General features: G+C 43.7%; 2 protein-coding genes across 2 annotated transcripts; one reads left to right on the forward strand and one right to left on the reverse strand.

The window, feature by feature from the left end:
• The first annotated feature begins 171 nt into the window (after nucleotides 1-171).
• Nucleotides 172-19,965, forward strand: nop14 (NOP14 nucleolar protein homolog (yeast)). The gene is made up of 19 exons (XM_010892820.5): nucleotides 172-341; nucleotides 559-741; nucleotides 1,980-2,114; nucleotides 2,801-2,942; nucleotides 9,146-9,288; nucleotides 9,955-10,092; nucleotides 10,431-10,553; nucleotides 10,727-10,858; nucleotides 11,855-12,143; nucleotides 12,456-12,586; nucleotides 12,707-12,792; nucleotides 13,548-13,683; nucleotides 14,409-14,510; nucleotides 15,511-15,661; nucleotides 17,270-17,429; nucleotides 18,440-18,587; nucleotides 19,223-19,341; nucleotides 19,474-19,629; nucleotides 19,798-19,965. The coding sequence occupies exons 1-19, from the start codon at nucleotides 339-341 to the stop codon at nucleotides 19,898-19,900; spliced, it is 2,580 nt and encodes an 859-aa protein (XP_010891122.2). The 5' UTR covers nucleotides 172-338; the 3' UTR covers nucleotides 19,901-19,965.
• A 424-nt stretch (nucleotides 19,966-20,389) lies between these two features.
• On the reverse strand, nucleotides 20,390-22,716 carry LOC105023534 (vimentin). The gene is made up of 3 exons (XM_010892821.3): nucleotides 22,105-22,716; nucleotides 21,100-21,779; nucleotides 20,390-20,756 (listed from the first exon to the last, which is right to left on the reverse strand). The coding sequence occupies exons 1-2, from the start codon at nucleotides 22,589-22,591 to the stop codon at nucleotides 21,103-21,105; spliced, it is 1,164 nt and encodes a 387-aa protein (XP_010891123.1). The 5' UTR covers nucleotides 22,592-22,716; the 3' UTR covers nucleotides 20,390-20,756; nucleotides 21,100-21,102.
• Nucleotides 22,717-24,570: the final 1,854 nt, after the last annotated feature.

Below are 24,570 nucleotides of genomic sequence, written 5' to 3' on the forward strand. Positions count from 1 at the left end.
TAAGAAAAATTACAACCGTAAAACGTCATGTGTTGTTATATACCACGGCCTTTAGCCAAACAGCCTACAGGATATACCAAGTACATCATACTTTTTTCCAGCACCAATTTGCCAATTACTGCAATTGCGGTGGAGTACCTGTCGGCGGCACTGCAGTGTATTCCGAGCATGTCACGAACGCCGAATCTGTTTCCGAATCAACTTTGACCCTGTGCTAGCACGCTGTAGTTTCTGCTTTGGAACAACTGGGCACAGCGTGGATAATGCAGTTTAATTAAGAATACACATGAGAGGGGTTTACTTGTCTGCCTGAACAGTACTGAATCCAACACAACTACATGGTATGTAAGAATTGTTTACGTAATGTTTGCCTTAAAGGGATCACTGTTTATAGCTAGTACTACAGTAACTCGCCAGCTCATACATTATGTCGAGATAAAGTTAGCCAGCTATCATCCCACAAGCTATTACGATACTTTCATTACATTACATAGTTACAGTACTGTATCAGGAAAGAGGTTGCCATATATTCTTGCCTTCTTCTACCTCTTTGTCTAGATGGGGAAACCGCCAAAAAAGAAGAATATCTCCGATAAGGTTCGTAAGGCTAAAACGTCCAAAGAGATCAAAAACAACCCGTTCGAGGTGAAAATCAATCGGAAAAAGTTTGACATTCTCGGGCGAAAGAGTAAGCATGACGTCGGCCTGCCAGGTGTATCCAGATCTAAAGCCATTAACAAGGTAAGTGCTTTTAATGTAGACGCGTTTGGGTGGGTGGGTACACACGGGGTAATTGAAGAAGACAGAGACTGATATGGATGGATCTCGCCTGATTTCAGGAAGATACAGAGCAGAGGCTGATATGGATGGATCTCGTCTGATTTCAGGAAGATACAGAGCAGAGGCAGATATGGATGGATCTAGGCTGATGTTAGAAGAATACAGAGCAGAGGCAGATATGGATGGTTCTAGGCTGATGTTAGTAGAATACAGAGCAGAGGCAGATATGGATGGATCTAGCCTGATGTCAGGAAAATACAGAGCAGAGGCTGATATGAAGGGATCTAGCCTGATGTCAGGAGAATACAGAGCAGAGGCTGATATGAAGGGATCTAGCCTGATGTCAGGAAAATACAGAGCAGAGGCTGATATGAAGGGATCTAGCCTGATGTCAGGAGAATACAGAGCAGAGGCTGATATGAAGGGACCTAGCCTGATGTCAGGAGAATACAGAGCAGAGGCTGATATGAAGGGACCTAGCCTGATGTCAGGAGAATACAGAGCAGAGGCTGATATGAAGGGACCTAGCCTGATGTCAGGAGAATACAGAGCAGAGGCTGATATGAAGGGATCTAGCCTGATGTCAGGAAAATACAGAGCAGAGGCTGATATGAAGGGATCTAGCCTGATGTCAGGAGAATACAGAGCAGAGGCTGATATGAAGGGATCTAGCCTGATGTCAGGAGAATACAGAGCAGAGGCTGATATGAAGGGATCTAGCCTGATGTCAGGAGAATACAGAGCAGAGGCTGATATGAAGGGATCTAGCCTGATGTCAGGAGAATACAGAGCAGAGGCTGATATGAAGGGATCTAGCCTGATGTCAGGAGAATACAGAGCAGAGGCTGATATGGATGTATCTTGTCTGATGTCAGGAGAATAGAGCAGAGGCTGATATGAAGGGATCTAGCCTGATGTGAGGAGAATAGAGCAGAGGCTGATATGGATGTATCTTGCCTGATGTCAAATCCTTTGGTGCTGTCCTTCCAGTCGTTATGGTCGTTGTCGAAAAGGTGAACATGGGGGTTAGCACATGGGGGTTAGCAAGCCTGACAAGCATCAGGAACTAAGCTAAATGTAACCCAGAAATATCTCACCTATATCACTTTGTAGCACCTTGCAAATTGTTTATTTATTATTGTATTTTATTATTTTGTCAGTTGGGATCTTGTGCTTATAAAACATTACCTTCTTCCCAGCGAAAAGAGACACTGCTGAAAGAGTACAAGACAAAGGACAAGTCCAATAAATTCATAGACAAACGGTTTGGTGAATATGACACCAAGATGGACCCAGAGGAGAAAATCCTTCAGAGGTTTTCCATGGAGAGACAGGTGAGAACAAACACAAACCAACACATCTCTATTCTCTTTATTGACACAACACGTTGTCAAGGAAAAGCAAACAATAACTTCGATCAAAACAATATAATTTGGAAATTCTCAAGTCCCAATATATTGCTAGACAAGATTCGAACTATCGCAGGAGTGTGATGCCACTCTGACATGAGGTATATCCTTTCTAGCCATTACTGGATGATGCTTGCCCTTAAGCTAATGTGACACTACATTCACCTTTTCAAGAGCTTAAAATCATGGAAGTTGGCAATATGGATGTAGCAGATTTCCATATCGCAATTATGTTCAGTATTAAACCTAACTGAACACTTAAAACAAGATAAGCTGGAGACTGGCAGACCAGCTCATTTGCAAAAATTAAGAAATTACACACAACGATGTGCATTGTTTGAAATTTCAGAATGTGGCAGTGTGGCCCACAAGCCAAAATGTTTACCTAGCCCTTTTCTAGATCATCCACTTTTGCCATGTCCAGTTATAATAACTAACAAAGCTTTGGCTCCTCTTAATTTGATGTGGGTACATGTCCTTAATTTGATGTGGGTACATGTCCTTAATTTGATGTGGGTACATGTCCTTTTTTTTATCTGCATTTACACTTTTGTATGGTATAAAACGTTGCCATTGCAGTAACGTTGTCTTCTGATGTTGTTCTCTATCAGCGCACCCAGGACAAGAAGAACATGTACAACCTGAATGAGGAGGAGGAATTGACCCACTACGGCCAGTCTCTGGCTGAGATGGAGAAACTTACAGACATGGTGGACAGTGACGATGATGCTGATGAGAGAGGACTGCTCTCAGGTGAGACTGGATTCGGGCGTGGCAGTTTTACTGTATACCAGTATTTATTTAGTATTTTATTAGTATCCCTACTAGTTGTTGCCAAGGCTACTGCCACTCTTCCTTGGGTCCAACATCTCCTATAAGCATTTTTTTATTCTTCTGCCGCTATACTCCAAACAGTTGGGTTTTGAAATCAGTTACTCTGAGGTAAAAGTATAGATTCCAAGCTTCATTTCAGGGTATTTGTGTACTTAAATAAAACACTATAGCTTCCTTATTTCAGGGCACCAAAAGTATTGCAACAGATTAATGTCATGCCCAAATTAAGTACTTGTGTTTAGTATTTGGTCATATATCTTTAGCCCCTCTATTGCTCTGTCAGTAAGGGTGGGGGTAGAATTGTGATAACTATACTATACCACAACATTCCATCCCACACCAATAATATTTTTTTTAATTAATGTCAATTTCGAGAGGATTTTGGCATTGGTGGGTAGAATGACCACCTGAAGGGTGGTCACACAGGGCTCTATAGAGTGCAAGTGTTTCATTCGCTTTTGTGTGGTTATATGGTTATATGCAAGTTGTGATTTATAGCACAAAAAAACTAAATCACCAAGTCATGACCGGGTCGAGTCTGAGTCAAGACCAATGGGGAGTGATACCGAGACAAGACCAAGACACTGAGAAAATAAGACCAATTTAAGACTGTGACTATAAATGTTTCAGACCACCATAAGAGGTGTACCTCAAATATTTATCGATAAAGCCCTTTGACACAAATTACCACAATATCTTACCCCATTATTAATGTACAGAAGAATCTGTTCCAGCCAGACACAGCCCTTGGATTGGCTAGACATAATGTGCCCCTAATTGTATACTGATCTAGAAAACTGAGCATGATTGAAACATCTATGCAACATTCCTTGGACATATCAGCTTTTTCTCTCTCAGCCATCAACTCAACTCTTTCCTGACTCTTCTGTCACTTGTCTTTCCAAAGTTTAACTTTTCCTGGCAATATATTTTCATTTTCTTCTGTGTCAGTCAAGAAAGGAATCACTGAACTGATATAAAGGAAAATGTTTCACTAAATGTAAATCACTGGTATCCAGTTAACAGAATGGATGGCACATGGATGGATGCTCAATGTAAATGTACATTAAAATCAGAATAATTATCACCATTGTCAGTTCTAACTAGGTTTGTGTCAGGGATTTTAGGATTTCAAGACTTAAGGGCAGTGTTTCCCATTCCTACATCCTTGGCGAGCGTGCCAAGGATGTAATCCCTGCCGAACCAACCAGAACGACTTGCAGGGTTCAGTTAGAAACCGTTCCCTAAAGACGAAACATCCCTGATAGCTGACGAGGTCAGAGAAGGGATGATTGAATGCGTTAGTGATGAAAATCCTCCCCCAGAGCCAGCCTAAGAACACATAGGCCACCCCAAGGAGAAGAAGGGATGTTGAAGGGAAACATATCCGTTCCACATAAGCACAACAAAAACACTCACACATCATGAGATGAGGGGCATAGGGATACATAAAAAACTAAATTGTAATATGAGGGAAGCCCTGCGGAGGAGGCAAACCCACGCCAAGTGTATTGGCAGGCAGTGACAATACCCCTGAACTAAGCACGCTACTGAATGCTGTAGTGTTAGTGCAGACATAGAATCAAGGCCAAGCACGAGATTCCCTAGTAAAATTCAGAGATCTTGGGCAGTTACACCGAGAACCGAATGAACAAGGGATGAAGGGGACACGTCCAGTAAATAGAAACGGGAAAACGCTGAAGGCGACGACCACAACGCCGCAGCACATATGTCATCCACCCTGACCCCGTGGAAAAGGCAGCGGAGGCTGCAACACCCCGTGTGGAGTGTGCATGGAGACTAGCGTGGCACAATATTGGAAATAACTGAGATTGCAATATTTTGTTTTTCTACTATGTATATATTGAGATATGAAAAAATATAGGATGTATTCAGAAAAAGTTTTGGCTATCAACCTGTCAGTCTGTATCCTTCATTCATCCCCAGCCCCTGTCCTCTACAATAAAAATTATGAAACTTTTGAAAATTGTTATATTTCACAACAGGTTGCTAGGTATTAATATGTAACAGTAATAGTATAGCAATAGTAGTAAAATAGAATGCTCAATTGGGCATAACTTACCAACTGCAAGATGGCCAAAGTACTATGGCCAAAGTACTGCAATCATGTGCAGCCTTCACCATGTTTGCGGCATTGTCTGTTGTTGTACAGACTAGATTACTTTCATCTAGGCCCTCAGCTAAAGCTTCTCTCATCCCTGTAGCGATGTTCTCACTTGTATGATCCTCTGGGAAAATGCAGTTTGCAAACAGCGACTTTTCAGGTGGAAGTCCTCATTAATAAAGTGTACGGTCAGACTTATGTAGGGCTCCGTTGTCCGGCTGGACCACAAGTCTGTTGTTGCTGTATAATATTCCACTTGTGACAGCTCTGTTTCAACTTGTGCCTTGCATTTTTCCTACAGCTCTGGGATGGCAACTTGAGAAAAATAGTTGCGTGATGGCATTACATACCGCTTGTCAAGCGACCAAATAATGTTTATAAACCCTCTTTGGTAACCGTGTTAATTGGTACCATGTCTTTGGCGACGTGAAATGTTATTGAATATGTGATTTCTCTCTGCCGTTTGGAACCTTTCTCGTATGGTGTAATACTGGCAAATGCATCTGAAATAGATTTTTGCTTTGGACGGCATTGAGTGGCTTTGCATTCGTCATACGAAGATTTGTGGTGCCGCCTTAAATGATCGAATAAATTGGTTGTATTGTGGCATCAATTGCAAGTCACTCTCGACAAAGTACCTGTTTTTGTTCAACATCATCTTGTCTGTAGCCGAAATACTTCCATGTAATTGATGATGCATTTCTTTTTGCAACCAAATTCTCAATTCTGGTCTTTTTTGCCTGATCCTCGCTCATCATTTCGTCACATGCAAGCAGAGCCTGCATGTCAACCAAGTGCAGCAACAAACTCTGTGTTTAAAATAATAATAATAAACTGTGAATCCAATAACCCATAAATCAGAGGAAATTACCTTAGACAGATATAATGCTAGTTTTCCATTTGAAAAATATATATATATATAGTGGACTGGTTTACCTTACTAAATCACACGTTCTGTGATGTGACTATTGCAGATGCGTACATCGCAATGTCCGTGCTGAAATTATATATCGTGCAGCCCTAACGGAGACCCTACGGAACGAGAGAGCCCCGTAGGCCAAAGTGATGACTAGGGCCGCAATCCTGATGCCTTCCCCGCGTAGGGGCTCTAGTGCTGCCTCCAGACATTTGGAGAAGGTGCGTGGAGCCAGAGCGTAGCCGAACGGAATCCTCGTAATACTCGTAGACCCTGCCCTGAATGGCAAACCAAAAAAACGTTGTCTGCGAACGATCGGGACATGGAAGTAAGCCTCCTTGAGGTCTATGCTCGTACAGAAATCTCCCGGCAGGAAGGCTTCTAGCAGGTGAGTGATGGTGATCATACGGAACGGTCGTTTGGCTGTGTGCATTCAGATTGCGCAAATCCAAGATCGTCCTCACTCCCCCTCGTTCCCTTGGGAACCAGGAAGTAACAGGAGTAAAAACTATCCTGTCGGAGATCCTCCGAAACCTTGGAGATTGCTCCTTTGCTCAACATTTCCGTCACCTCTGACAGGAGAGGAGACACTCTGTCGGGCGATGACATCACCGTCTCCACTATCCCGATAAGGGGGGGGGGCTGAGCAAAACTGAATTAGATAACCCAGTCTGATCGTTCGTTCGAGCCAGGCTGACATGGTACAGTGATGACGCTACTCCCAATAACGCTCTGAGAGAGGATGAGCATGTTGTTGGAGGGGCATTGTTCAGGAAATTCCCTCTCTGCCCCTACCGCTGCCGAGCACGACCGGAGAAGAGATACAGCCCAAGGACGGCAGGGAGAGAAAGGGATGAGATAAAAAAGGGGAGCCGGCCTGGGAGGCAGACCCAGGTCTACCAAACAAGAGTCGAGCACGCTAGCCACAGAACCATCCCGCTGTACAATAGGCACAGTGCTCTCACTCGTAGGAACCTGAGTGAGAGACGAGCCCGGCATTTGCATACGTGGACGTTGCACCCTGAGTGGGGACGCGTTGCTAGGGAGACGCTGAGTAGTGCAGACAGGAATGAGGGGCTTAGTGGGAACAGGTAGCGAGACTGAGGCGAGTACCGACGACGTTACCTGGCGGTTGATCCAGTCAAAACGAGCAGGTTGAGAAGCCACCACGGTTATGTCTTTGACCTCAGGACGCTTGGTAGCCCGTGAACGGCAGGAAGCATTTGCATAAGTGACATTTTTCATTGAAGGCGAGTGAATGTAAACATGGCCGTGCCCGGACCGAACTCTGAGAGCGAGCACACTCAGGACTGGCAGGCAGCGGAATGAGAGATGCCTCTGAACCCGCTAGTCGGCGCTTATGTCCATGGGAGGTGGCGGGTAGTGAGGATAGAGTAGTTATACCTATAACTCCCTAAGAAGACTCATTACCCTGAACATAGTTAACATAGCTCTTACCATTACACTGAATAGGGAAGGGAATAGAGGGTGCACAAGCAAAAACATTGAAAGACCTGCTGGCTGGAGGGCGAGAATGAGGGAAAAGCCCCTTATTCGCGCCACTGCTCATATCCAACGGGGCAGACGTAGAGACAGAGAGAGCCTCTAATAGCCACTGATGGAGGCACACTAGGGCATGTGAAATTCACAAGTGACTTAACAGGCTCAAACACCGCATGAGTCTGCATAAAAGCACAAATAACACCCAAGTAACGTTTAGCTTGTTTATTGTAAGGAGAAGTTAGTCGGGCCGAATCTGCGACGCTGTCAGACTCCACCCTTACTCTGCTGAGGGAGGAAGAGATGGGGGCCGGGAGGGCAACGTTGCTGCTCGCAGGCCACTCCACACCTAGTCAGGAAGGTCTGGGATTCACAGCCACCATGGGCCACTCCATCCACAACGTTGACATCAGCAAACCGCTCACCCACATGACGCCATACGCTGTCTGCCATCTGCCCTGTACAGATGCTGGATGTGGATGTCCTGGGCTGGTGTGGTTACACGTGGTCTGCGGTTGTGAGGCCGGTTGAATGTACTGCCAAATTCTCTGAAACACCTTTGGAGACTGCTTATGGTAGAGAAATTAACATTCAATTCACAGGCAAAAGCTCTGGTGGACATTCCTGCAGTCAGCATGCCAGATACACGCTCCCTCAAAACGTGCAACATCTGTGAAATTGTGCTGTGTGATGGCACTGCACATCTTTGAGTGGCCTTTTATTGTGGCCAGCCTAAGGCACACCTGTGCAATAATCATGCTGTCTAATCAGCATCTTGAGATGCCACACCTGTGAGGTGGATGGATTATCTCGGCAAAGGAGATGTGCTCACTAACACAGATTTAGACAGATTTGTGAACAATATTTGAGAGAAATAGGCCTTCTGGATACAAAGAGAAAGTCTTAGATCGTTGAGTTCAGCTCATGATGAATGGGGGCAAAAACAAAAGTGTTGCGTTTATAATTTTGTTCAGTGTAACTAGTCAGAGAGCTTTCTACTGAATGCATGCTCCATCACAATCCTTCATATGCTATAGACACTATGTCCACTATGATGCCAATTGTCCAAGCGCCATGTCAAAAATATACTGGGTATCAAGTTACCATTAAGTTACCATTAGTCTCAATACATTTCTTGGGATTTGTTTATAGATCTTGCACGTGTGTTAATGGACTTAAGTCTTTGCATGTGCCAATCAACAATATTTTGAAAATGAGGGTTCCCTAAGACACATCATTTGCCGAAGTTTTGTTAATATATCCATAATGGGGCCAGTGAAATCATCTGTGACACATTTGAATGGATGAACAGATTTTAGCATATTTCTCTGGCTATCTGATGTTCTTGCCTACTATAGGTTTGTATGGCCTATAAGCCCTGCTGTAGGTCTTAGCTATGGCGTACTGGTCTGTGTATGGTTCAAAGATGACACATTTATATTTATGCCCTTTTACTCTGCCTATGTAAAAATCACAGAGCTATCTGTCAGGCTTGGATGTGTCTGTAAAAATGAGGCCACATTATCAGAAATGTGTGCATCTGTACAAAAGAAAATATTTTCTCGTCCATCTTTCCTCTAGCCGAGATGACTGCATCTCACTTTGGAGGAGGAGGCCTGCTGATGAAGAAGACTCCAGGAGAGCAGGATGAAGGAGGAAAACAGAGAGCCAAGTCCAGACAGGAACTTATAGAGGAACTAATTATCAAGTCCAAACAGGAGAAGGTTAGTGTTATGCCCCCTCTCATTCTCAAATGATGAGTCTAGTGGTATTAACTCGTTTTAATATATATATATTTTTTTACATCATCATATACAAGAATAATGGCTATCATAGCACATGTTCACAAAAGGCAAATGGCAGGATTGGATCGGTAGGTTTTATCGGCAAAAAAACCCCTCAAACTTAATCAGTACCAATGAGAAATTGGTGTCAGCGCATCCCTAATATTTACAATAGGAAAACTGCAACTATATGCTGTGGTTACTATAGATGCGGTGGGTTTGAAATATTCTGAAATCTTTGCTCTTAATTTGCAGTGTGTACTAAAATTTCTATTTTGATCTAACACCGCCTTTTTTCTTAGCCTAAGTGGACTTCCATAGCAATTTTTGCCGCAATGGTACAAAGCTTACCTTCTGATCATTTATACCTTCTGATCATTTATACCTTCTGATCATTTATACCTTCTGATCATTTATACCGTCTGATCATTTATACCTTCTGATCATTTATACCTTCTGATCATTTGTCAGAAACACATAGCTTCTTGTTTTCTGAAAATATAAACAATTAATTTATTAGTTCCAACAGTAGCTCCAGAATTCGGTCCTAGCATTCATTTTAGTGGGTTGAGTCTACATGACTAAGGGTTAGGTTGTTGTTCTCAGAGGGAGAGGCAGACCCAGAAGGAGGAGTCCCAGGTGCTGACAGAGAAGCTGGACCAAGACTGGAAGAGCATACAAGGGCTGCTTGCTCATAAGAATGCCCCCAAGGCTGACCGAGCCGAGGACGAGGACAAGCCCAAGGTGAGACTATTGGACACACGACTGCCAACAGATAAGTTTAGTAATTTTAAATTAAAGTGGATGTACAGGCCTGTCTGACAACTTGAGCATGTGCATGTCTCTCACAATCCCTTCCATCATGCAAAATATGTTATGTTTTTATCTTAACCATGGCATTTTAGATTTCATTTTTCATATAACATTTTCTGTCTTATTTGGAAAAGGGCCTGTTAGGTAAGCGTAACTTAGTCAAAACCAGTTGTTAACAAGAAAGATAAAATGTGACTTTTAAGTTTTAAATGAGTTTGCCTCAGGCAAGCACCATTATCTCAACGTTGCATCTGTCCCTCCTTGTTCAGCTGGATGAGTATGACATGATGGTGCGTGAGCTGGGCTTCGAGATGAAGGCCGCGCCCTCTGAGAAGCTGAAGACCCCAGAGGAAGTGGCCAGGGAGGAACAGGAGCGCCTGCAGCAACTAGAGGTGTGGATGTGACTCTAAAAGGACTTCCTATGCATTTAGTTTTGTCATTGTGTCCATCTGTGTGGAATGGGTGCTTTTACCTGTCATGTTTCTGTGAGACATGGACTGTGCTTTGATTGACTTGTCCACTGAACAGATGCTATTTCCTCTCTGTGCTGTGACCCTTGTTTTAGGCTGACCGGTTAAGGAGGATGATGGGAGATATAGTGGAAGACAACACCAAGGCACCGACTCACATGTCAGCTGATGACATCAATGACGGCTTTGTCCTGGATGGAGATGACAGACAGACTCTAGCCTATCAGGTAAGGGACAATATCAACAGATTATGTACTGTAGATCAGTCATTCAATAACACTTTACCCATGATACATTGTGGGTTGGATGCTCTCAAGCCATGGTCTATGAATGTGTCTGGGTTATTATTTAACCTTGGCCTTCTGAGCTCATATTATAAGCTCCTAATGGTAGTAGTAGATGAGAGCGAACACACCTGGCAAAATATTAACATCTATTTTCTGACCAGGGTCTCAGAAAAGCCCCATTAGAAGGTTGCTGTAATGGGCAATGCTATTGGTTTGGGGCTGTTAGTTATCTGATGGTGGGTCAGTATCCTTGTAGTGGCAACAGGGAGTGCAATCAAGGTGCAAGTACGCTGAGTGTGTTCCTTCCGGTTTAGACGGCCTGGTTGAACGACTGCCCTAGGCCATACACCTGTATGTAGGATCTTTTTGTGTCTGTAAAATGAATTATGTTAAAAAGCATGTGGTGGCCCTTAAGTGCAAATATTGGTAGAATAGCCACCAAGAGGAAGAAACAAAGAGAGGCCCAACCTAGCAGAACATCTGTCTTTTCCAGCAGGTGGCGTAATGTTCATTCATTTCACACCAAGTGAGAAGTCTTAGCTTGAGTGAAAAATTTAACATTTGCTTACATATCTGATTGCCGTCATATTGAATCAAACTTTGAGTCATTGAATTATTTCTGTGGTCATACCTCACTACAGGAATGGAAAGCATGCAATATATTAAGCTACTTATTAAATGGTGATGAATTCACTGATTTCAAAGAGTTCAAGGTGGAGGAGCTTAATGCTGTTTCACAATAAATATAAATGCTCATATTCTGGTGACGTGTGGAATTCTGTCATGTAGCTGTATTGCTAGCAGTAGCTTGAGTGCAGAGGCCAATGCAGTGGTACATTTTAATAATCCTTGCATGAAAACCGATTGGCAATTAGATGGAAACCAGAGGCCGACAAGTTGAACTGATAACAAATAGCTCTTTCTCAAATTCTGTAGGATGGGAAATGGAACATCAACGAGGAAGGGGAGAAGATAGAGGGAGAGGAAGGTGAAAAAGAAGAGAGTGGCGAGGAGGAAGAATCTGATGAGGAGGAAAGTGAACAGGAGGGCGAAGAGGATGGAGAGGGCAGCGAGGAGGACAGCCACTCAGACGTGAACTCTGAGGAGGAGAGCGAGGAAGGAGGGGAGGAGGAGGAGGAGGATGAACAGCCTGTAGCCGTACCCCAACTGAGTGAGAAGGTCCAAGCAGAGGCAGCTAAAATAGAACTGCCCTATACCTTCACAGGTAAGACATGTTTTATGTTAGCTTCAGTCCCTACTCTAAAATACCCGACTGTACAACAATTCTTTTAGTTGATGGCTATGAGTTTGATTGGTGAATATTACACTGTATACAAATATATATTTGAGCTAGCCATCATGGTAAAGGAAATAATGATGTAAGATGATTTGTTTCAATTGAAAGCTGATCTTGACCTTTCTCGATGTTGCACAGAAAAACAGAACATTAGTCCCTCTACTGGTCAAGCCCTGACAAGCCAATATTGACCGTCTGCCTTCTTCATCCGTGTTCCGTGTCTTTCTCTTGTCCTCCTAGTTCCAGAGTGTTACCGTGATCTGAAGAGCCTTCTGCAGGGTCATCCTGCAGACCACCAGTGCATCATCTTGGCCAGGACGCAGCAGTGTAACCACCCCAGTCTGGGTATAGGCAACAAACTCAAAATACAGGTTTGGCCGTTCTGATATTTAACTTGTGCTGCTACAAATAGTTATTTGATTGATATTGTTTGCATCGACTTGTTACAATTATCAAATATATTTATTGTATTTTTTTTCTCTCTCCCTCAGAAATTGTTTGGCTTCCTGCTTGAGTATGTGGGAGAGTTGGCCACCAGGAGTCCACCAGAACTTTCCACGATAGACAAACTGATACCGTGAGTAACAATCCTTTTGCGTCATTAAAAGGATGGTTCTCCTGGTTTGGACTTATTCTGCTTATTCTCCAATCTTGTCCGTCCTTGCTGCATTGGAGTCAGGGTGGCACAGCAGTCTAACGCAGTGGTTTCCAACCACGGTCCTCAAGGACCCCCAACAGTACACATTTTCATTGTAGCCCCAGCCAAGCACAGCTGATTCAACTTGTCCACTAATTATCAGGCTCTCATTGAGTTGAATGGGTGTGCTTGTCCAGGGCTACAACAAAAATGTGTGCTGTTAGGAGTACTCGAGGACCGGAGTTGGGAACCATTGGTCTAACGCATAGCATTGCAGTTCAAAAGCGTTCACCGCAGTCTAGGTAAGACCAGGTGAGACTGGTCTAAGTGGTCCACTTGCCCGTGTGTAACTGCGAGTCCTACAGGCTGTGAAAAATTGGCTGATATCACCCGGGGTTGGGGACGCATTGTCGAGAGCTTTTCTTGGTTCATCGTGCTATGGCAACTCCCTTTTAACAGGTCTTGAGGTGCGTGCAATCTGAGGGCATTAGCTAAGGCAACGTGACCTCATGTACGCTGATTCCACTAACTTGCCAGTTGGACGAGTAGTGTGAAAAGAAATCTCTTCTCAGAGGAATCATGTTGCAACCTTTTAAATTGCTGCGATGAAGCAGTCACATGGGAGAAAAGTAGACAAAAAATCTAAGAAATTGATGGTTGGACTTAGTGTTTATGTGCTGGTATCTCTTTTTCAGGCAGCTGTATGACCTTTGTCAGCTCTTCCCAGAAACGGCCTCGAAGGGATTGCAGACGACCCTGGGGGATGACGCTCACAGCATGGAAGAGGTTCTGGAGGTCAAGGGTCGTACTGCTTTCCCGAAACTAGACATGGTACTTTTAAATAACAACTTGCTTCGTCCCTCTTTGCAGCATGATGTTGTAATAGACTCTTTTTTTTCTGCATAAAAGGACAATACAGTTTGCTCCAGAAGATTCGCAAGCATTATTCATGTGAGCTTGTCCTGTGATATTCCTTGAATCTGGCACGCCATTGATTCTTGGCCTGTTGGTTTTCCTGGGTGCCTACTGCGGTTCTTGGTGCTGTGGTCAGTGCTGTTCAGGATAGCTTTGTGTTTCACTGTTTTTGCGTGTGGTGTTGGGTGTGCAGGCTAAACATTGAAATGATTAGTAGTTAATATCACTGGATATCTGCTGGCTCATGGCTGTTCTTTTTGTCTGGGTAACACTGGTTGGTGATATTCATCCCTGATACAACAGTTTCTTCACATAAGAATACCCTCGACAGATTTATATTCCGTTATGTGCCACACCCATGGGAATGTTTATTGTACAGAAGCGTCCATTTTATTTGGAGGTAATAATAACTTTTTGCATAGTTTCAGCATCACGTTTAAAACAAATTGCTCATTTGATGCCAGTGGGCTAGCTTCCCTTGAACCAGATGTGTTCCTTTTAGTCAAACAGGTTTTGCAAACTTTGTAAAGTCCAAATACTCTGTTGCTTATTATAATAATGTCGTGATCAATCATGTTCATTTTGTAAATTACAGATTTAAATGGTAAGATAACATCCTTTTCTCCCTGTCTCTCCCTCAGCTAATTTACCTGAAGATCACGGCGTTGCTGTTCCCCACCTCAGACTTCCGCCACCCTGTCACTACCCCGGCCCTTTTGTACATAAGCCAGGCCCTCACCAAGGTAGTTATCCTGTGTGTGTTTGTGTGGGTGCACTTTCTGGCTCTGTTCTCAACCAGTCCCTCCCATTTATACCCTTTCACAGGATTTCATCATCCCTTCATCATCTCCTATCCCTTTTAGATCAACCTCTTCCCCCTTTATCGGCAGACGCCTGCACTGGCCTCCAGTTCTTTCTGTTGAAGTGGGCTGGAGCCCCTTCATCTCGGAACTAGACCTGGGTTCAACTGCAACTTGAAATGACGTATTTCAAATTGTCTATGCTAAAATTGGATTACCTGGTTCAATGGAACCAATCCGCAACTGGCTAATTCTGCCTATCTGGCACTGCTGCCTGGTTAAACCGAAAGCTGTAGGTATTTAGAAGATTTCAAATGCTATTTGAACCCAGGTCAGCAGAAGAGGGGTGTTTTCTTCCTTCCTTCTGACAACCCTTTGTATAATCATGACCTTGATGTAGATGGCCTCAGCTCCATATTTTGCTCAACAGAAAGGACACACACACACAGTTTTTGTCCTTACATACCTTGACTTTCATTATGCCTCTGGTTTTGACATGAAGAGTCATGCCGTCTCTTGGTGTTGAATACGGCGGCGTTGTCAAAGCAAACTTGGCCTCAGGGAAAAGAAGACTTGGGTTGTTATTATCTAACATCCTCAAATTTGAGTTAATGACTTTGTCGCTATGTGAATGGTGAATGCAGGCCAGACAACCTCAGAGGGGACACTCTCAACACGATGTACACAGAGACAGCAGCTTAGATGTTATTAGTAACATGGAATTGGCTAGCTTGATTTAGCAAAGTGCTTTATTTGACAGAAAGCAGAGAAGTGTCAAAGTCACAGAGAAGGAAAGACGATTGAATGGTCTTTAGAGACATTATTTTCAAAGATCAAATATTTAAATGTAAATGTTTACCTCTGTTGCCTGTGCTTAGTAGGCAAATACGTTTGTGAGGCTGTGATTCGTGTCTAATAACCTGTTGCCTATTTTGCCTGTCAGTGCCCCGTGACATCACTGAAGGATTTGACATCAGGCCTTGTTCTGTGCTGTCTGGCTCTTGAGTACGTCTCCTTCTCTAAGAGGTTCGTTCCCGAGCTCATCAACTTCCTGTTGGGAGCACTACACCTGGCCGTGACGGACAAGACCACTGGTATGTCACTGTTTCTCTGTTGAAAGGTTATTGCTGTTTCACCTCACCAACTTGGTTTAACATGTTTTTTGTTTATTCACTAAGGTTGGGGTAGAATCTAGTTAGTTCCAGAAGTACATTGAGATTTCAATTACAGTTTTCCCTATGATAATATTTGGAATATGTTTCTTCCATAATGTATGTGAAATCGACCTTAATCCATTGGGTGGCATCAAAAATAGAAATGTCATTCCTAAACACCTATGAGCTGCTCCTCATATTAAAATCCAGAGGCATATTGAATGTTGTCATTGCCGAAAGGCCAGTCTCTTTGGCAACAACAAGGAGCGTCAAGAATGGGAATGTTAGGTGGAGAGACTGGTGCTCAGACCATGTCCCCACCCTCTCAAAGTATTCAGAATTGTACTTTCAGCAGCCACGCCCAATGTTATAATATTATGACTGATTACCACTACGACTGAAACAGTGGATAAATGGAAAATTCTTGATTTATACGTATTTCAGATTTCAGGTTATCGTTGTATATAACTGGGTCTCATGGATAATGTTATTTAAACTTTTGTTTATCGGATGACAGAAGTGTGTCCTAGTTGAACATATTGAGAACTGCTGATTTTGACAATGTCTTTTCGTTGTTAAAATTAGCTTTTTATCATATTTCTTAGTATATCTGTTTGGATATTAATATTTTCAAGTAAAGGTGCCCATCCTTTGCTCACAGTTTGCAGAGCTCCTAATTTACATTTAAAAACCGTATGCCTACAATCTAAAAAGAGGAATTTGGAACCGGGGGAACCCCTAAACGTTCTTTGTGGTTAAATGTCAAAGGATGTCATAAGGAATCAATCAATCAATCAAATTTATTTATAAAGCCCTTTTTACAACAGCAGTTGTCACAAAGTGCCTTACAGAGACACCCGGCCCTAAACCCCAAGGAGCAAACAACAATAGTGTTGAATTTCAGTGGCTAGGAAAAACTCCCTAAGGTCGAATTTTAGGAAGAAACCTAGAGAGGACCCAGGCTCAGAGGGGTGACCAGTCCTCTTCTGGCTGTGCCGGGTGAGATATTAAGAGTCCAAAAAGAACTATTTATACTTGTTAATCAAAATACCAAATGAACAACCATACCTGCTCAAATTTAACCCAAAATTATCTTTAAATGGTTCTTTATGAAACCATTATTTTAATAACTTATAAGGGTTCCCCCATAATGTAGTTTCATTGTGAGGAACCCCTAAATTACTGTCCCGGATCCTTTTGTTTTTAAAGTGCCTGTAAAGTCATTTCCTTGGTATGTCTGCCAGCTGCAATATGATGATGCAGAGAGCAGTCAGGGCACCAAGACAGGAGCTGCGCTCAGTTAAATAGTTTCATCCCAATGCTAGGCCATCACTGGCAGAATTCAAGCTAGCTTAGGTGTCAAGACCTCAACCCCCATCGACGTTTGCTTCAGACCCGGTCCAAATGATGTTAAAGATTATAATAACTATTCCGTGATGATTAAAGTGCATGAATGAAGGAATGAGTTAGCTTGTTTTGCATTATTCTAAAACAAAGTAGACGTCTAATCCCACAGTTCCTGTCTGTTTCCCTGCGTTTTCTTCCCAGGTTACTCGGTGGTTCCTCCCTTCAGGCGGAGCGGTAAGGCCAGTGACTTGTTGGTGCTGTCATCCCCCGAGTCCAGCCAGACGTGGTGCAAGAAGACCCTGCCTCTGTCTGCCACCCAGACACTCACTCTGACCTCCGACCTGGAGTCCGACCACTACCGGTAAGGTCACATAGATGGGTAGAAAAGGTGTTTCTGTGTTGTTCCCATTGTGGCACCCTCTCAGCAGGTGGGATTTTTTTTTTTCACCTTGTTTTTGTTTGGCTGCTTAAGGCCTCTTTATCAGTGACAGAAAGCAGAGCTTCAGTTCCCATCTTAACCAATAATCAGGCACCCTGAGCCTGTAATATCGTTAGATCTGTAAGATGGGGGCATTAGGCTAGCAGCTCCCAGCCCCACAACGCTTAGCTCAATGAGTCCTTTGTTAAATCTGCCCACCTTGGAAGGATTGGGTCCCAGGTAAGGATGAAGGAACACATTTCCTGGAGACCTATCTGACCGTGTACTGTCACAGACGAGAGGGCGAAGAGCCAGCGCTCGAACAAGCCTAGTCAGAAGCGGTCCGATTTAGTCAGCGCTCTGCAGGGTTCTGGTCCTCCTCCACACTTCATCTGGTGTGTAGGCACCGCTCTGCTCAGCCGACCAGTCCTGCTATTAGACACAGGAAAAAAAGATCCATGATTAAAGAGGCGGAGGGGGGCAGGGTTGGGCACTGATATGCGCCTCAGCTCGTGCACATTCATTAACACGTCAGAAGCACTGTAGTCCTGTGGGCATTACTGAAGCCCCTATTCTGGATTCTACGTTTGGTATTAAGGTGTCAGAATTGCGAGAGGTCATCCTCCCCACGAAGCGCTGTCGAGCTGCCATGTTGCTGCGTCCCTGGTTGACGCCTCGCTCCCTAAAAATAGGAGTGCATTCCGGGAATGGGCTGATGTTTTGTTTATTCGGACGGTAATGAGGTGGGCATTCACATTCCCTTTTTATCAATGGTTTCCTCTGGAATGCAAACGCATGCCCTCCGACATTGTTAACACACATCATAGCAGCCATATGAAGTCAATGTTCAGGCCTTCACAGAATGGTATGCTGGTTTAGACTGTGGACATCTTAAGAGACTGAACAAATGTAGTCTAAATATTGACCAGTGATAACTCCTCTCACCTCATCAGGCTGTCGATTCTGGCCACCTGTCTGGACCTTCTGAAGCGCTGTTTCTCGCTCTACAGAGAACTCCCTTCCTGCTTGCACATCTTTCAGCCAATCGCAACGTTGCTCTCCAAACATCTTCCAATCAAAACATACCCTGCAGCCTTACAGGTGAGTGGGCCTGCACTGGTATCCAGGGCAAATGTTAATGTGTGAAGCTAAGTTAGTGTCAATATCAAAGGGAGGAATAAATAAGATAGTTTGCCCTGAATAATGGAGAAACAAATTGGTGTCCGTGTCAGATGATCCTACAGCTAGTTTGTGGTGTAACGAGGCCTTGATATGACTACTGAGGCTCAAACTTCGACCTGGTGCTATGATCTGGGAGGACAGTCCGGGTCAATTGCAGTTAACAGAATTGGAGTCAGAATTCAAGCTTTGTTGCTGAACTGACTGACTTGTAATTTGCTTTATCCCCAAACCTGGAATATCCCCTTATTCAATCTACGGTGATTCCCCCCTTTTATATAAACTTAATAGGTTAGATGCTCTATTATCTAAACAGTATGAATTGAACAGCACAGATTTCTTGTTCTCTTGAAAGTTGTCTTCCACATGTTTTTGTGCTTAATTATTTTGAGACTTGGAATGCATGTAAAATGTTCTAGACTGTGTTGCTTTAAACTCATTTGTACATCAGCAACTAACCTAAAAAGAATCTGTATGACATATGTGATTGATAAATGTGCTACAAGCTGCATATTAATTTCTGTCTTAATACTTTTCGTCTTCTCCCCTAATCCCAGGAGGTTCATGGGGAAATCCTTGCAGCCCTATCTGGCTGTCTTACGCCACGTCCTCCCCTGGTGTTTGAGAAAAAGAAGCCAATTCCCCTCAAACTTTTCACACCAAGGATTGTACAAGTGTGAGACACTGTTCTTGATTTATTTGTGTGTAGGGAATCAAAGAAAATCTAGCATCACCCTTCTGGCGGTTAAGATATGTATATAGAGTCCTCTGTAGCGCCAGCTTCACTCAACTCTAAACCCTCCTGCAGGCTGGACTACGGGAAGAAGAGAGGGAACACCAAGGAGGAGCGGGAGAAGGAGAGGTTGAAACACAAGTATAAGAAAGAGTTTAAAGGAGCTCTTAGAGAGATCAGGAAGGACAGCCGTTTCCTGGGCCGAGAGAAACTGAATGAGGTCATGGCCAGGTCTGTATGACATCTTGCTTGCTCTAGCGGTAGCCCCTTTACTCCATTTTCAATTCGGAGACACTTTTCATTTGACTTCCCTGCTTGTTCCACTGTTTCTCGCTGTTATACTACTACTTTGCAATACCTTTCAGTCTACAGATATCCTGACATGTTTTTTGTGTGTAGGGATGCAGAGAGGAAGAGGAAGGTGAAGGAGCTGTATGGCAGTCTGGCCACCCAGGAGGGAGAGTGGAAGGCTCTCAAGAGAAGGAAGAACAGTCGTCGCTGACTTTTTCAGAACAACTTTGTATTTTCACGTTTTCAGGATTGTTGAATAAAACTGTGCACAAATTATCTTGGTTTATGCTCATTGAGCTACTAATGCATCTGTATACAGTGCTCACATTTTTCAAATGTATTGACTTTTTAAATCACATCATAAAAATACATAATGGTTTGTGTGTATTGTGGAGTTAAGTTTTGTGACCACCATGCTCAATATCTACTTGCTATACCTAAAATGAAGGACACTTACAATGTTCTTTGTTCCATCAGCCTTTGCGGCAACTTGTACAGTTGCAAAAAGTGTGCTATAGAAATATAGTTATAAACATCCATCTTTCTGTTTTGCGGTTTTCTACATTTTCAGAATGTAGTCACAGTTTCTAGTTAGGTTTTGGTAATTTAAGTGTTTGGAAATCCTGCATCTCAAACAACAAACCCTGTTATCTATTTAGATGGAAACTTTACAGGAACAATACCAGAAACAACTCACTGCTGCTTTATGCACTCAAGTCAAGCTTTATTTATTAAGTAGTACTTTGTTTACATTTATGTAAATGTCTTCAGTAATGTTACATGAAATGATTTGGGCCTGGGGTTTAAATTAAAATGATGGGGATGTTTTGTTTGAGGAGTTAACCACACTGGGAGGGGCGACTGGTCGTTTGGGGAAAAGCAGAGTTTTTGATTGGAGAGGATGATGAAGGTAAAGAGGGTTGAAATGCTTGGGTCTGGGAGGGAGAAGTAGACGGGGCAGGTAAGTCTTGGTGGTGTGGCCAGGTTGGAGGTGACGGTAGGGGCTCAGACAGACAGTCTGGCAGCTGTGTGGCTCCACACTGGGACGTGGAGGTGGTCATCAGCTCCTAGACAGAAGAGTTGTTTGTACAAGTTACAGCCAGTGTGGACAGGCAAAGTAAACAGCTCAATTAAAAGGGAACCCTGAAATTACATGGTCGGTACCTTTTGATTAGAAACCCTCAAAGCTATTTATACAAATAGAATAAGCCCTTACGTGTTGTTTTATTAAATGGTATGAATAGGTCTCCAGTGTTTCTAGTCAATGTTCACATGATCTTTCTGGTATTATCGCTGTTGATCATCCACAAACCGTCAAGAAATGTATGCTCTTACGCTTTCACTTGAATTCAAGCCCTACATCAAGGCACCACTCCGGGCAATTACTGTTTTCCATACTGACCAACTCACCTTTTAAGCTTCAGTCACTTTTCCTGCTGAGATCCCCAGCCTGCTCTCCTCTCCCTCCAGCAGCTTCCTGTAGACTGCAATCTCAGCGTCCAGCTTCAGCTTAATGTGAAGCAGCTCCTGGTAGTCAGCCAGGTACTTGCCCATCTCCAGTTTAGTCTCGCAGAGTTGGTTCTCCAGCTGGGCAATGATGCCCTCCAGGCCCCCGACCTTATCCATGTGGGCCATCTCCATGTCTTCCAGCTGCTGCTCCAGGGCTGCGTTGCGTGCCCTCAGCCCATCTATCTGGTTCTGGAGGTCTGTCACTTGGTTGTGGAAAGTGGTGATCTCTTCTTTCATGATCTTCATCTGTTCTTCTTTCTTGCCAGCGACCTCTTTGAGGGTTTCAAACTTGCCCTTGTACCACTTTTCGGCTTCCTGGACGTTCTTGGCCGCCACAGACTCTATCTCGGCTCGCATGTTGCGGAGATATGCAGCCAAATCGGGACGGTCTCCATCAATTTCCGCTGTCACCTTGGATTCCTCGATCTGCTTCATGAGGTCGGCAACTTCCTCATCGTGCAGCTTCTTGAGAAACTCGATCTCAGCCACCAGCTGTTCGATGCGCTTCTCAAGCTCTGCTTTCTGCAGGGTGGCATTGTCTACATCTTGACGGAATTCTCTCAGGATCATCTCGGCTTCCTCTGGAGATGAAAAAAGCAGTATGGATTAAAAACGTCACAGCAGCATTGTTGTTTGTGTTGGGGTCCAGTTAACTGGTCTTGCATTAGTGTACTATGTAGACAGAATGTTGGCAAATCTTAAAACCCTATCTGCCAACCTATTTAACCAAAACTATGCCTAGTTTACATAGTTTACTCTAATTATGTTTCTTCAAGGAAATACTGCATTCTTCATGGAAATGGTACATTACAGTATTTGCAAGGCCCTGATATAGGATCTACAATAAGCAATATATGATACCATCTAGATCAACAGACAGTGGTTAGTGTGAAACTGTGTCTCTACCTTTTAGTGCCATCTCCTCTTCCAGTTTCAGCCTCCACACCTCAACCTCCTCCTCGATGTATCCTCTCTCAATGTCGGCAGCTCCTTTCTCATTGGTCAAGGCTTCGATCAGCTCCCTAATCTCCTTAAACTTGAGGTCGTACTCCTCTCCGATGCCGGTGGGTCCTCCCTTGAAGCGACCCTGAAGCGCAGCGAGCTCGGCCATCAGCTGTGCGTTCCTCTGTTCAAGGGCCTGGACCTTCTCAATGTACCCGGCAAACCTCACGTTCAGCTCCTGCATCTCCTCCTTCTCATTGGCGTGCAGCTGGTGTATCTCTGTGCCGACTTCCACAGCGGATGAAATGTTGCCGCCCTGGTATCCGGAGCGTCCGCGGTTGTACGAGGAACCACGGCACCGGGACGGAGAGGGGCTCTGGACTCGCATACTGCTTCGAGAGCCACTCACCTGCATTGACTGGGATTTCTGGGAATAGGATGCTCCTCTCATGTTTGGTTCTCAGTGTATTACAAAATGTTTTCTAGAATCAGATTTGGGTATTATTCCAGTTCGACCAAAGAGGATTGGAAGGTCTGTTCTTCTTGTGTCTCTCCCTTCGCTGGCTGGCCCACTTTGCTACTGTACTTGTCTTTCAGATCAACCTGGAGCTTTTATAGGGCCACAAAAATGTCTCAGCCTCCCTTGAAACACTCACAGGGTTTTGACATGTTTTAAATGTGGAGCATGACTCTCTTCCAAAGACCTGCATTACCGCAGTCTTCATTAGCTAGCTAGCATTGCATTGTTAGTAGCAGGTTGGGTGGAGTTTGTGTGGGGCCTTGCACTTCCATGTGAAATAGTGATATGAGTGTGTATGCCCGCTATTTTTCACTCTCTTCTCACATAGGGCAACGCTATTGACTTGGGAGGCTGTGGAGGGCATTGAGAGAATTGGGAAACACTGACGAAGTGCCTATGTGCTTTGACAACAGGTTTTCCTGCAAGACTTTCTGACACAGTTTGACGTTAGCCTCCATGAATCAAGATGTCAGACAACAGTGCACTGGAGACACTGTTTGAATAATTAATCATCTACCAAGAATACCAAAAGACCTATTTGATCAGTGTGTCTTCATCTAATTTCAGAATATGTAATTATTCAAAATAGGTAGTAATAATATAATAAAAAACAGTAAAGATATTTCTTGATATTTTGGATTCTGGTGTCTCACATAAGATAAGTCAATTTAGCATCATGGCCAACTTAAATTGTCATTGTTAAAATGTAACTATCAAAAGGGAAAAACTGCCTGATTTATGAGCCACTTGGTGTCTGTATAGTTCCCTCCCGTGCATGAATCACAATCACAAACCCTCTTTTCATTACGATTTCAAACATCACCACATTTATGTAGGTGCGCTAACTTCAGCTATCCAGAATGAAGTAACACTTGCAGCATTAAGTATGTATAACATCGCTAGCCGTGTGTGGATAAAACCTGTGTAAAACCTCCAGCTCCAGCCAGCCCACTCAGTCCCCTGTGGGGGCTCTACATTCATGGATAAAAGACGTGCCTTCACTAAAGGAGAAATTCATTCCACGATATGTAACACATGTAGTGAGGCCTCATTAGCTTGCTCCTAGCATTAGTATTCTGTATGTGGGTGTATCTCTAACCTGACTCTGCGCCTACATCGTGAGGGCAATTTTTTTGTTCATATTTATGGGCATTAGAGGTTTTCTCTTAAGCAGAGAGTGAAAGTGCTAGGTACATATCCATGATGATAATCTAGCTACATCCATGTGTATTTGTATACCTCCAGCCCAAGAGAACTTAATTTCCCTGGTAGGCCTCTCCATTTATGCATAGAGGACTTACATGAGTGATCTGTAGTTAGCTAGCTGGTAGCATTAGGTTATTATGATAATTTGTTTGAGGGTCCAATGCCATTGTGTTTCCCAGTCTCCAGCACCAGTCAGCCTCATTCCTCAGTGAGGGCATCGACACTGAACAGGTACTGTATAGGTTTAAGTCTACACTTATTGACATGGCTCTTCTTGACCCCATGGGTTAATACTCTACATTAGCTACGTACGAGAGGCTATTTCTGTGGGGGTGTCTCTTATGCTTACTACTTTACCCTAAACCCTGCCTTGTACCCCTGCCCCTGTGAGCAATGGTGTAGGTAAGCACAAGAGACACCCCCCCCACTAAATCTACACCCCTGCCTGTGAAGGCATCAGCACAGAGCAGGCTCAATGTCTAGGGCGCATGTTAATTGGCTTGGCTCTCTGCTGGGACATGTCATAGGGACCAACCCAGCAGGCTTCAACCACACACTGTGTAAAGTCTGTTTCAAAAGCCAACCAATTCCCTTTACTGTAAACTACTTTTAACTGGAGCCCTACAGGTTTCCTACTAGACAAATGTAATGTGCTACAAAGGGAACAGTTACATTTAGTTACAGGTGACAGATAGTAGGAGCTC

This window comes from Esox lucius, chromosome 14 (genome assembly GCF_011004845.1).
Source record: "Esox lucius isolate fEsoLuc1 chromosome 14, fEsoLuc1.pri, whole genome shotgun sequence".
NCBI lineage: Eukaryota > Metazoa > Chordata > Actinopteri > Esociformes > Esocidae > Esox > Esox lucius.

Coding starts and splice junctions, on each gene's coding strand:
- LOC105023534 (XM_010892821.3), bottom strand. CDS start 22,591: ATGAGAGGAGCATCCTATTCCCAGAAATCCCAGTCAATGCAGGTGAGT. Junction 21,780..22,104: donor AGAGGAGATGGCACTAAAAG/GTAGAGACACAG, acceptor TTTCATCTCCAG/AGGAAGCCGAGATGATCCTG.
- nop14 (XM_010892820.5), top strand. Junction 10,554..10,726: donor AGCGCCTGCAGCAACTAGAG/GTGTGGATGTGA, acceptor CCCTTGTTTTAG/GCTGACCGGTTAAGGAGGAT. Junction 14,511..15,510: donor TAAGCCAGGCCCTCACCAAG/GTAGTTATCCTG, acceptor TTTGCCTGTCAG/TGCCCCGTGACATCACTGAA.